The 12959-nt window shown below is 34.1% G+C and overlaps 1 protein-coding gene across 1 annotated transcript in view; it reads left to right on the top strand.

Annotated features, from left to right (window-relative positions):
* The window catches only part of DNAH7 (dynein, axonemal, heavy chain 7), a 112670-nt gene that overhangs the window by 56723 nt on the left and 42988 nt on the right, over positions 1-12959 (top strand). Inside the window, exons 35-40 of the mRNA XM_009890225.1 lie at positions 1103-1300; positions 4989-5144; positions 6576-6744; positions 9336-9462; positions 10261-10480; positions 11459-12331. Coding sequence (XP_009888527.1) covers positions 1103-1300; positions 4989-5144; positions 6576-6744; positions 9336-9462; positions 10261-10480; positions 11459-12331 — 1743 coding nt within the window. The remainder of the gene's footprint in view (positions 1-1102; positions 1301-4988; positions 5145-6575; positions 6745-9335; positions 9463-10260; positions 10481-11458; positions 12332-12959) is intronic.

Below are 12959 nucleotides of genomic sequence, written 5' to 3'. Positions count from 1 at the left end.
TTTTCTTAGGTTGAAGAAGCACTTGATATACTTTCTGCCATAATTCCTTCATTACTGTAGTAGGCTACTTCTCTCCCTCCTCTTCTCTTCCCCTTTTTCCTGGGATTAAGATGTGAATCCATGATGCATCTCGCCCAGTGGAGAAGAAAGCTTCACATACTGGATCTAGTATGCTTCAGAGACTCCAAGATAAAATAAATGTACCCTTTTTTTGAGTTTGCCATTCCTGTGAAGTCCTGTTGCAGTACAATGAGAATTACTTTTGTCTAGATTTCAGCTCAAGCATGATTCCTGTGTCTTGCCAAGAAAAGTTGCTGAGATTTCAATCAGCAGTAAAGGCTTTACGTCTTCTGATCATAATCCATAAAAACACGTTCTTTCAGTAAAGGGGGTTTTGTGTTAAGAGGTGGGAATTATGCCCCCTCTAAGGAAGACTTAAGGAGAGAGCAATCTCTAGGAATTTCATGTGACTTTTAGATAAATAGAAATTTTGGGGGATAGGATGGAACACCCAGTTGTTTCATGGCTATTTACAATTTTTAAAAATCTCCTTATAGTAATTTACTGCTGGACAGTTTTGACATCTTTTAAGACTCCTCTAGTAGGCTCGTCTAAATGAGAAAGTTTTGCTGTGGAGCTTCAGCACAAAAATTAATCTGCCCTCAAGTTCCATATTTTGGAGGTATTTATTATGAATGAGAGTCTGTGAAAAGGCTGACTGTGCTTTCTTAGTTTTATTGATTAAATTTATGCAGTAATTTCCTATTTTATTACATATTTATATATGATATATAATGTATATATAAATATATGCATTTTTCCATTATATGTATATATAGTGTGTGTACAGATACAATAGGTAAAATCCTTGTCTTTCAGTAGTTGCATGCTTCAGGCAAAGACATTATGTTTCTTTTTAAATACTGTTAATTGAAAGCAGTGCATTCTGAAACAAACCTATGACATTATTTTTTAATCCTTTTAAAAATTGGTTGATAACCCCATCTGTTAAGTCATAACTTTGTTTTTTCTATTTCCATTGGTTCTATGCTGTTTTTTCCTGTTTATTATAAATATATGACTTTTGTATAAATTAAAATAGGGAGCAGGAATTTGGGAACCCTGGGTGGAAACGCTCAAATCAGCTCCTCCTATACCTCAAGATATGATGTTTAGTGAAATTATTGTACCAACTCTGGATACTGTTCGATACATGGCATTGATGGAATTGTTGACAGTGCATCAAAAACCTTCTATATTTGTGGGGCCAACAGGAACTGGAAAAAGTACCTATATTACTGTAAGTACTTTTAATACTGATATTAGACTCCTTTTATAAGGGGTAAGATGAAGAATAATTTGATAAAGTTTATTTAAAAAAGGAAAATGAGACATGAATTGTTGGATACTCTGAAATGAAATTATGGGCAATTAAAAATGCAGTTGCAGAGCGAGAGGTGGTGGTTTGGGATTTTTGTTGGTTTTTTTTGTTTTCCTTCTTTGTATTTCCAGACTAAATTCGTAGGAAGCACCCAGATATCCACTGGAATAAACTGCTAATAGAACCAAACAGGACTATTCACATTGGTTCCTATATTGATTTACTTAGCATTGTTATTATAGATATAGTTGGGATAGTCCACAGAGACACTGATGCACAAGAGAGTAAACCATTTAATAAGACATCCAGTCAGGATTGCTTAAAACAACCAGAAAAGAAATGCATTTGTCCTAGAGTTAGAAGCAGCAAAAATGTGTGCTGCTATTATTATGGAGAAGTTTAGTAGATAACATTTTCTAGTCAGATGCTATTATGGCAATTCCATGCACTGGAAAGCAGGGAAGAACAAGAATTTTGCCACTGAAAGAAATATGAAGGCAAAAAACTAATAGCAGTATTACCAAAGAATTCTTTATAGAAGACGATATAGTGGGAAGGGAAATTATCTAGTCAAGACCTTCCCAGGCAATTTTTGTCAGATAACCAGTTAGCTATATCTGGTCATTACAATTAAAAGCAGTTGTCCGTTTCAAGAGAAATAAATTTTAAATCAAAACAATTGTGTGTCCTGTTTTATAGAATGCCAAATATTCTTTAACCATCTTATCCTTGTCTTTCAGAGAAAATGAAATAGAAACACAAATAATGAGAATCTAATTTAACTTCAGCTTTTGGCAGCACACAGTTTCTGTTATTTCTGAAACAAAATCTTCTTGGCAAAGGACTAATACTAAATCTAGTTTTAGGATTTTTAAACTTGATATAATCTTCCTGTAGAAAGGAAAAAAAGGATAGGTTTTTTCATTATATAAACAATTAATTGTTTCAACGTGAGTCTTTCATTTTCTAGGAAGTAGCCATGTCAACAATGTTTTATTATATAAAGAAGTTATGCTATACATTGGTATCTCATATCATCCATCTTATCTAGAGCAATATTATATTGTGTATTTCTATATATGACACACACAATATGTTAAAAGGACTATCAAGGTAATAAAATAGAGAGTTCAGAAACTAATAAACTCTACCTTATAGAATAATTTGACATCTCTTGTATATTCATTATAATAAACTCTTGAATTGCATGACCATACGCTTTTCCCCCCCTGCTGTAGGATTTCCGTCTTACCGCTATGAATATTAGTCTATTCACGTTTTTTTTAAAAAAGAAAAAATACTTTTATGTAGAACACTTGCAGAGCTTCAAAAACTTGCAGTAAATTCAGGAGAACAACAGCTTTGTAGGATGGATTCTGTCCCTGTCAGTGACAGTAGTCCTCTGTAGCAGTAGACAAGTCACCTAAGTCAAACTTTGTGCAGGCAATTATTGCATTCCTCGTTTTCTAGAAGGCTGATTTGAATCCATGGATTCTGATTTGCAGAAGTGCTGTTCTTAAAAAAAAAAAATCAAGTTGTTTTCTAAGTTAGATATCTAACTAGGTAATATTTTGCCCATTGGCTTTCCATATCTTTGTACTGGCGTGTACCATAGAAAAGCTTCTAAGAAAATTATTAATTTTGTCTTTGAATACGATTTGAATTCTATTTAATAAGCAAGATAAGCACTGAACAATGAAGAGATAACAAATCATTGACAGCTTTTTTTTTTAAGTTACCAATGTGCATTTTTATATTGAAGGAGGCAAGATATACTTAGTTCTGAGTGTGCCTAATGATAATCAAAACACATGATAGTAAGTAATAAAAACATTTAATGTAAGTGACTTAGTACAGCCAAATACAATATATTTCTCAGAGCTTATGAAATTCTAATCAAAGGTAATAACAGTCTTGTAAAAAGCACTTTAACTTCAGGTATTAAAATAAGAACTCAAGATAAATGTTTTTTTAATGTTTTCTGTGTCTACAAATACTATGTTTTCTGTCTAAAGGGATAAGTCAGACTGTATAATTGAAAGCAGATTTTATTGTCTTTTTGAAATAATTGAGTTGTTATTTTGGGATAGTGTATTTCCTATTTTTCATCTTCAGTCTCTAAGTGATGCTTTTTTCATTTTAATTTTGTCATGTGGTTATTAAATAACAATATGAGTAATACAGACAATTATTCTAATGGTCTAGATTAAAAAATTTAGATAAATTTTAATTCTTCAGACAGATCTGACATGGGTTAAATTCTGATACCGTCAATCTTTCTGGGAGACTATTAAAGCCTGACAGGCAATGGAACTGTGCCAATAGAATGTTCATGCTGTTGAGGTTCACTTACAGAAATTTCCAAATTCAGCATCTTTCACTGGGTTCCATCTAGATCCATGGGAAAGTATACTTTTGAGTCAAAAAGAGGATGTGTGAGTGGAGATATGGCAAAGCTGTTACTGCATTTTTAGCTAATGAGATTCTCTAAGTAAATCATAAGAGAGAAGGAAGAAGCTGTTCCTCTGAGCAGCACAAAATTGATTTTGTTTGTTCTTTTTTCCTCCAGTATGTCTTTGTAGAGGATTTTACTTCTGTTGATTGCTCCAGTCTGATCAGCATGAAGGCTGTGTACACTCAATTGTTTTGCAGAGGGAACAAAACTTGAAAGTTATGTAGGCTGATAAAATAACTTTGGCTTTCATGGTCTTGAATCTGTTATCTTTCCTTCCTTTTGTGTGATTAAAAAATAACTGTGAAGCTGCTGACTAAGAATTTTTTAACTTAGGTTTGGTTTTAAGTTACTTTTCTGAAATAATTGTGAAGAAAATAAATATTAAGATTGGAAGGAGATCTGTTGCTGAAATATCGATGTAAGAAAAATAATAAAGCATAAGTAAAATATTTGTTTATAATGAAGAATATGACTAGTTCATATTCTGATAGTTAAGAATGTGATATTTCTTGGGAATTTAGAACTGATCAAAAGAATAAAAGAAAATTGTCCATTAAGTCACATTGCTCTATAGTTTCCATAAGTTGTCATTGTTTTATTTTTGTGCAGCAACTCAGATTTTTCCTTTAAGGATAAAGATTTAATATTCCTTCTGCTGAAAAGACTATGTGGTCTGGAGGGTCCCAACAGCTGTTGACAGAGATTAGCGTAATCATTAGAAACATTGCTTTATATGTAGTAATGCTCTGTAGCAACTGCTGGAAGGATGGAAGGGTATCTTCCCCTTGTGGTTTTACTTGCATGTAGGTAAGAAATGAGTCCCATTCAGTCTTACTTGAAACACTGACTTCGATCCAGATTTTCTCCAGAGGTTAAATTGCAGCTAATGTAGGGGACTTTGGAAGGTAGCTAGCATTATAAAATACTACCAATCTTGATGGTAAACCTTATTTTTACATATTCTTGCTATGCCTTTCAAAGGAAATATTCCTGGAAACTCTTCAAAACTAGGCATAAATATTTGGAAGTAGAATTATTTCTCTAATGAATTAAGTTTATTATTTTTTTATGTTTTTATTATGTGCTGAAGTGCTATAAAATTTGTTTATCTTTGTATATAGTTTAACTTTCTCCTCTTCACAATCCTTCCAGAATTTTATTTTAAATAATTTGGATAAAGAAGTCTACAAGCCACTGCTCATTAACTTTTCAGCACAAACTACGGCAGCTCAGACTCAGAATATTATAATGTCCAAGCTGGACAAAAGGAGAAGGGGAATTTTTGGACCTCCTCTTGGGAAAAGAATGGTAACTAATGTATTTCTGTATGTAAATGAGTGTTTAAATGCAAACAAATATGTAAATGCATTATTTTCTCAGCTGATCACAGGTGATATTAAGAAAGGATGCTCAATTTGAAATAAACTGTCAGAGTTCTAATTCTTCTAATTTAGATCCTCATGTTTCTTTTCTTCTTTCTCCTTTCTCCGAGTAATATGCATCCTGTTTTAATCAACAGAAGAAAATGTGATATATGATATGAATAACTGTGAACAGCACTGTCATACTTCCCCCTCCATATTTTGTGATATTATCCTTAAGATAAGAGTTCTGTATGGGTAAGATTGTTGCTGGTAGGAAATCAGTGTTGAGAAATCAGCTTTGAGCATGAGGTTGGACTAGATGAACTCCAAGGTTCCTTCCAACCTGGATAGTTCAATGATTTTGGAAGCGTTAAAGGAGATTTGAATCTTCTATGTTGTTATCACTGATGTATGCCAAACCCTTCAAGGTCAACGAAACTCTGAGCGCGCAGAATCTTGAGAAGGATATTAGAGCAAACGTGATTTTCTTTTTTTTCTGCAGTGAGCAAATAATTTTCTCCTCTGTCTAGAAGAGTTGCAATGAGACTGAAAATTGAAATATAAGGAGTTTCCATTATCTCTTTTTTCAACCCAGATTAAGCAAAAATTTAGCTTTTAAAGAAAATTTAGAAATTATTATGTTTAAGATGGAGTGATAAATGTGTATGATTTAATATTGGTACTTTCAGGATGCCTATAGACTTTTTGTATTTGCAACCTTATTTTTTTTTTATTTTCAGTATTTACCAGCTATTATTTAATAAATGCTTGTTACCAAGAGCAAAATGTGTTAATGTTAGAAGTTCCTTAAGGAAGTACAATTTAAAGTGTTTTAAGGTCTTCCCCTGCTTCCCCCTCCAAGCTATTCTTTTAAGGTGTATTTTAGCCCAATCTTAAAAATGTAAAGAGACTCCGAATGGATAAATTTTGTCTTGATCTGTCGTAGTCAAAAAAACTTCAAACCATAGTCTCACTGAAGTTGAGATTTTGTGGGTCGTCTTGACTCCATCTTTTTTTCCAAGAAAAGCCATGCAAGTAGCACAGGAAAGTTAAATAGCAAGCATTAGTTTACCCTCTTTCATTAAATACACTTAGAAATAAGAAGTGAAGCACAGTTTTTCTCTCCTCTATAGGCATGTTTTGTAATGGCTTTAGAGTGGCACAGTTACTTCTTTGAAGTTTGATTTTTATTTAACTCAGCAGCGAGTCCATTAAAAGCTTAGGGACACTTTTCAAGAACATGAATTTATGTGTATTACTCCCATTAATTTTAATGGGAGTGAACTGATGTGCAGTGTTTCCAGAATCAAGCAAAATGGTGCCATATATTCAGTAAAATAAATAAATGCAAAATCCTTTATGTTTTTCTTTTCAGGTTGTATTTGTAGATGATGTTAATATGCCAGCACGAGAGGTCTATGGTGCTCAACCGCCTGTTGAATTATTACGGCAGTGGTTAGATCACTGGAATTGGTATGACCTTAAAGACTGCTCAATGCTTAAACTTGTAGATGTTCAGATTGTATGTGCAATGGGACCACCAGGTAAGATGTGTCTTACATGCTTTTTCCTGTTTCTTTAGTTTTCAAGAAGGAATGCTTATTGATGCATAGTTTTACAATTTGGGTCTTTATGGCTAGGGGTAGGACTCAAGGAACCCTTTCCTTGCAGTAAATGTGAACAGCAATCTTAGTAGCGTGGTTGAAGAACAGCAGAGAGACTACACAAGCCTGCCAGGAAGAAATATTGCTTTTCAGGAAGATGAGAATGTACCTACAAAGTATTTATGAAATTCCTTTGGTCTAATGAGACCCTCCACTGGCCTTCAGTCAATTTTGTTCTCCTTCAGAACTTTTCTAAATAGCACTAAGTCATGTTCTTAAGCAGATAAACCTTACTTTATTTGGAAAAAAAAAAAAATAGTAAATCATATGATGTAGAGAGGTCATTATAATTTTGTTAGCCTGTATACACATTGACTATTTGAACTATTTAGTTAAAAAATTAAGTCTGCCATATTTTATCAGGTTAAATGAGGAATTAATGTTTGTTTGACACTGTTGTGTTTGCTTTTAAAGAATCTATACAATCTATTTCCTTCACTAGAGCAGGAAACATGTAACAGAATTTCTTTTCACAGAATTGTTCACAGCCCTGTCTCTAACGTACCACCTAAAAAGTTTGTTATAGCTGAGCACGTTTCCAGTGTTTAATCAGGCTATTGATAGGTGCTTTCCTTCTCTTTTCTGCTTCAGCCTCCCCAGACTTTCCTCCTTTCTTTTGTAGAGTTGTTTACACACACAAACATACACGCAAACAGGCCAATGAACCTTCTCCACTGATAATAATTTTGCGTTTGTGATGGTGATGCATGCCCATGGGATAGGGGTCTACTGCTCTTTCACCTATCTGGTTTCCCTAAAGAATCAAAATTGCTTCTTTAAATAATTTTAAATTAGAGGCAGTGTTTATCCACAGTTCAAAGCACTTGATCTAAGTATCAGTCCGTGGAAGATCTGAGCAGAAGGAAACTGTGAAAGAATTTTAAACTTTTACATCTTAATTTTTCCTGAAGCTTAGGTGAAGTTGTGACTGGTACTGTGTTCTGGCATAACTTAATTGCACAGGTCTTTTTTTTTTTTTTTTATTTGGGGGCGGGGGGGGGAGGTTAGTTTGGTTTGGTTTTGTTTTTTTTACATTAGAAATAGCCAAATCTTGGAGGTGCTTTTTCTGTAAAGCATCCCTTTATGCTACATTCTTGTTCCAGGGTAAGAGTATAGAAGTGACTTTCAACCGCTCTGAAATTGGGTCAAATTTTCCTGTCCTGGGGGAAGTTTGTAGCCAATTTTGTTCCAGTACTCTTCTGGTTGAATGGTGAAAAATGGATTGATCAGATGTACAACTTGTGGTATTTGACACAAATAGTGAGGACCATAAGTTAGCTTCAGGCTGAAGAATTTATTTTAGTAGCTTTGTACAGGGACCTACTTCCAGAACTCACAAAATTATATTCTCCTTTCCAGCCTGTGTTTATTTTTTTTCTCCTAATAAGAAATGAAAATCTGATATCTGTATGCGTATATAGTGCTATTGAAGCAAATATAAAGCTATTCAAAGAACATTTAAAGCTATTTTGTTAAAGTTAGTTTTAAAATTTATATTAGGAAAGGATTATCTTTTGGTTAAATTTCATATATATCTTCTAGTAGCTTGTGTAATTTTGCCATCAGTGCACATGTAAACTTCAAGAAGCTTCTTGAACTGCTGTGTCTGAGAAATTACTTTAGTTGGGGTAGATGGAAGTCGGATGAATAACTGGCCTATTTAGCATAAAATACTGGGATTCCTCAGCAGATACTAGTAATGCATACACAGTTAGATATAGACAATCACTAGTTCTACTTGCAGTCTCAGGTGACTCAAGGTGAGACAGCTCCAGGCCAGACGTCTTTGTTTCATTAGCGCAGGGTCATGCCTGAGCTACAAAGTCAAGTGTTAGAACTTATCATGCTAATTTGGTCGCACTTAGTTATGCTCCTGATGTTAGGGATGGTAGATTGCCCACTTTTCAGCTACTTTTTTCTGATTTGCTGTTATAAGAAAGTTGAACACACTGTGCAGCAGCTTAACCCTGAATTCTAAAGAGAAGGAGCAAATACCCAATAATTTTCTGGTTTACATTCCCTTATTTCCATACATAGCTTCATTGTCCAAATCACAATCTAGTCATAAAAACTGCTAACTCCAGCACTGGGATAAAATTTAAATTTAATAAAGTATACAGCATTACTTGTAGAGGATTTTCTCTTTGGGATGCTTTGAAAATCAGGAACATGGGTTTGGAGTTTATGATAAAAGTTTTCTTTTATAACAGAAGCGTAGTTAAAATAGTGTCAAATCTATCTATCTATAACTTGATTTCAATCTGTATTTTACAGACTATTGGTTACAGGAGAACAGATTGACACTAAACTGCATATGGCTTTCACTAGGTTTATGACAAGGTGTGGTGCTTTTCAATGGCAGCCTGCTGGCTGAATCAAAGATGAATATTAGAAAAAAAATTGCTAGGCTTTTACTGCTTTATTTTGATTTTTTTCTGTTAGTTATAGTATTAATGTTTTCTAATATTTAGGCGGTGGACGAAACCCAGTAACACCAAGATTCTTGCGACACTTCAATACAGTTACTATTAATGAGTTTGATGATGAATCCATGTACACAATTTTTTCTAGAGTCTTAGACTGGCATCTCACAGTATGGTAAGTGACCTCTATGTATTGGAAAAAATCAAAGTCAGTGTTTAAATTATGGTACTTGGAAGTCTCCAAGATATGTTTGTAGGACACTGCTCTTGAAAAGAAATTATTATCTTTTATATCCTGTGCCTTTCGAGTTATTCATTACTTCACAGAAGTAGCGCTCTTAAAATTCTCCAGTGGTAAAGTTCTTGTTCTGAAGTATTTAACAGAGGTTTAGGTCAGCTGAAGCTAATTCATTTAGTTGAGATATTTCTGTAATACAGTTTTCTTTGATGTATAATAAATAAGAATAGGATACAGTTAGTCATTATTCAAAGAATAGAACTGGAAACTCCTTTTAAATTTCCTGTGGTTTGAGAAGGCTTACTCTTTCTTTGGCCTTTCACCACTGCATGATTTTTAATTCCATTATAAGGAATGGACTCAACTTTCATCGTCTATCCGTTCTCACAGCTAAGCCCCAAAAGGTCCCAGAAGACAGCAAGGGCTATTTGGCCTGACTTCCCTGATGCTGCTGTTAAAAATAAGGGGAGGAAGGGGTATAATTAGCTGTCTAACCTAGTCAAATTTGTCAGTATTTTCCACAGTTACTAGATTTGATTTGCCGACTTAATGTTAATCCAGTGAGAGAACTAAGATTTGTAAAACTGCCTGTGAGGAAGTATGATCATAGAACTTAAAAATTGGCATGAACTTACAAGTAAATCAGCGTACATATACAGTATTTATTAATTCACATGCTACTATGATGGAATTATGAGAATCATTCTGTTCTTACCACTTTTTATAACTTGTCAGTTATAGATTTCCATCACAATATGTAGAACTGACTCCACAAATTATTAATGCAACCATGCATATGTATAAAGAAGCTATGAAGAATCTGCTTCCTACCCCAGCGAAATCTCACTATTTGTTCAATCTCCGTGACTTTTCACGTGTTATTCAAGGTGTTTGCCTGTCAAGGCCTGAAACAACAGAATCTGCAGGAATGATAAAACGTCTCTGGGTTCATGAGGTAAATCACCTAATACTAAGAAATCATATTTATTATAGATAAGGAAAAGATGTGGATTTTTTTATTAATCTTTTTGTAATGCCATCTCCTATTAGCTAATAGCTGTGAATTGGCATCACACTCATGAGAAAGGATTTTGTAAACTGTTTGGGCAGAGGAAATCATACTTTTTCAAAGTATGAATCATATCTTAGTAGACAAGTTGATTGTTGATATCTTCACTTTCATGCGATTATGTAGTCTTTGCTGTTTTGAATGCCTGCACAGTCCTTTCCATTTCTTCTCTCCTTCGTTCAAAAACACCTCAAATCAACAGTGAGAACAGCAAGTAGTCCCGGGTCACCGGAAAATTTGAGTGATTTGAAGTTTGGTCCCTACTTTTTTTTTTTTTTTTTTTAACTGCTGGGGTTCCTTTAGAAGAAATTTTTAGTCCATCACCCTTCCCCAAAGCAGGATCACATAAAGAAAGGAACAACAGTAACTTTTGAAGTGTTTTTTCTGAAAGTTTCTTACAATGCTCTAAGGATGAAGGATGTTCAGACTTCCAGGCAATCTATTAACGTTCTTCACTATCTTTTTCATTAAAAAGATTTTCTAAGATCCAGTTGTATTCTTCTTTCGTGAAGTACAAACCCATAACTTGTCCTATCTAGATGTAGTGGAAAGACGAACATGTTCCCCTCCTCTTTGCAGCAGCCTTTTATGCATTTATGTAATAACATTTATATATATATATATGTATATGTGTGTATATATGTATTTCTGTATGAATTTTCATTTTAATTCAGAAGTAATACTACTGGGCCTAACTGTTGAAATTAATTCTAAGTATCTATTTTGGCTTTTTCTATGCAGGGAAGTTTAAGATCGTTTATATTTTGAAGCTTTTTTTCAGACTTGTATTTGTTTTATCTTGTTTAAAAGAAGTATATATTTAATAGCAGAAGCAATTATTAGAATTACCTTGTTATTATACAGGTTCTTAGAGTGTATTATGATCGCTTGGTGGATAACCCTGACCGGGCTTGGCTTGTTGGATTTATCCAAGAAGTAGTGAAAAATGACTTACACGAAGACTTTCATGAACTTTTCCAGAATCTGGACTTCAACAATGATGGCAAAGTGGAAGAAGATGACTTACGTAGCTTAATGTTTTGTGATTTTCATGACCCTAAGAGAGAGGACACTAAATACAGGGAGATTAGTGACGTGGATCAATTGAGATTAGTTGTAGAGAGTCACCTTGAAGAGTTTAATAACATGAGCAAAAAGCCAATGCAGCTCGTCTTGTTCCGATTTGCTATAGAACATATTTGTAGAATTTCCCGTATTCTGAAACAGCCTCGCAGCCATGCCCTCCTTGTTGGTGTTGGAGGTAGTGGTCGGCAATCTCTTACTCGATTAGCAGCCCATATGGCTGAATACAATCTTTTTCAAGTTGAAATAACTAAAAGCTATGGTATCAATGAGTGGCATAAAGACTTAAAAGTCATACTAAGAAAATCTACTGAAGGGGAAATGCAGGGAGTTTTCTTGTTCACAGATACACAGATTAAAAAGGAGTCATTCTTAGAAGACATTAACAACTTACTAAATGCAGGTGAAGTGCCAAACCTCTTTGTGGTAGATGAGAAACAAGAAATTTGTGAACAAATGCGTCAAGTAGATCGCCAACGGGAGAGGACAAAACAGACAGATGGCAGTCCTATAGCTCTTTTTAACATGTTTGTTGATCGCTGTCGAGATCAGCTTCATATAGTACTGGCAATGAGTCCCATTGGAGATGCTTTCCGTAATCGCCTTCGTAAATTTCCAGCTCTTGTTAACTGCTGTACACTAGACTGGTTTCAGGTAAGAACAAAACTTTAGTTGGGCTTGTTATTCTAATGGAAATGCAATAGAAACATGACTTCAACCCTTTTTGTAGCAAGTAATTCTTTTTGGTCAAGTTAGCAGCGAAAAATATCTTGAATTTTCTTAGTGTCATATTTTAAATTGTTTAGACTGTTAGAACCGTTCTGACTGTAATAAAGGCTGAGTGCAAAATCGTCAAGAAAATAGCTGTCTGTTTGTGGTATAAGAGTATAACTGAATGCCCATAGTACTGTAATTTCAATATGTAGTATTTTCTTCTGTTACCAAGACTACCAGAATCTAGGGTGCCAAAAAAGTTTGAAACTGAAATACCTGTGAAAAATACAGACATCTTTTGATGCAGAACACCAGATTTTTCCCCACTACTCTGCAATAAAACTATATTCTATCTGACTGTTATGTGGAAAAAGACCTTAGAATATTTAAGATGTAGAATTCAATCATATAAAGAAAATGAGGAACTTTAATTTCATCAAGTTTTAAAATGTACTGTATCTTTAAAGGTTATTTTGAAGAGGAAGAGCAGAAACAGTTACACACATATGGACGTACTGAAAATGCAAGACTTTCCTTTATAGTAACAGTATTTCTACTGGATGAAATA

The sequence above is a fragment of the Charadrius vociferus genome, unplaced genomic scaffold (assembly GCF_000708025.1).
Source record: "Charadrius vociferus isolate BGI_N301 unplaced genomic scaffold, ASM70802v2 scaffold147, whole genome shotgun sequence".
NCBI classification, from domain to species: domain Eukaryota; kingdom Metazoa; phylum Chordata; class Aves; order Charadriiformes; family Charadriidae; genus Charadrius; species Charadrius vociferus.
The sequence above is the reverse complement of the archived record's forward strand: the minus strand, read 5'-3'. Positions and strand labels throughout refer to the sequence as shown.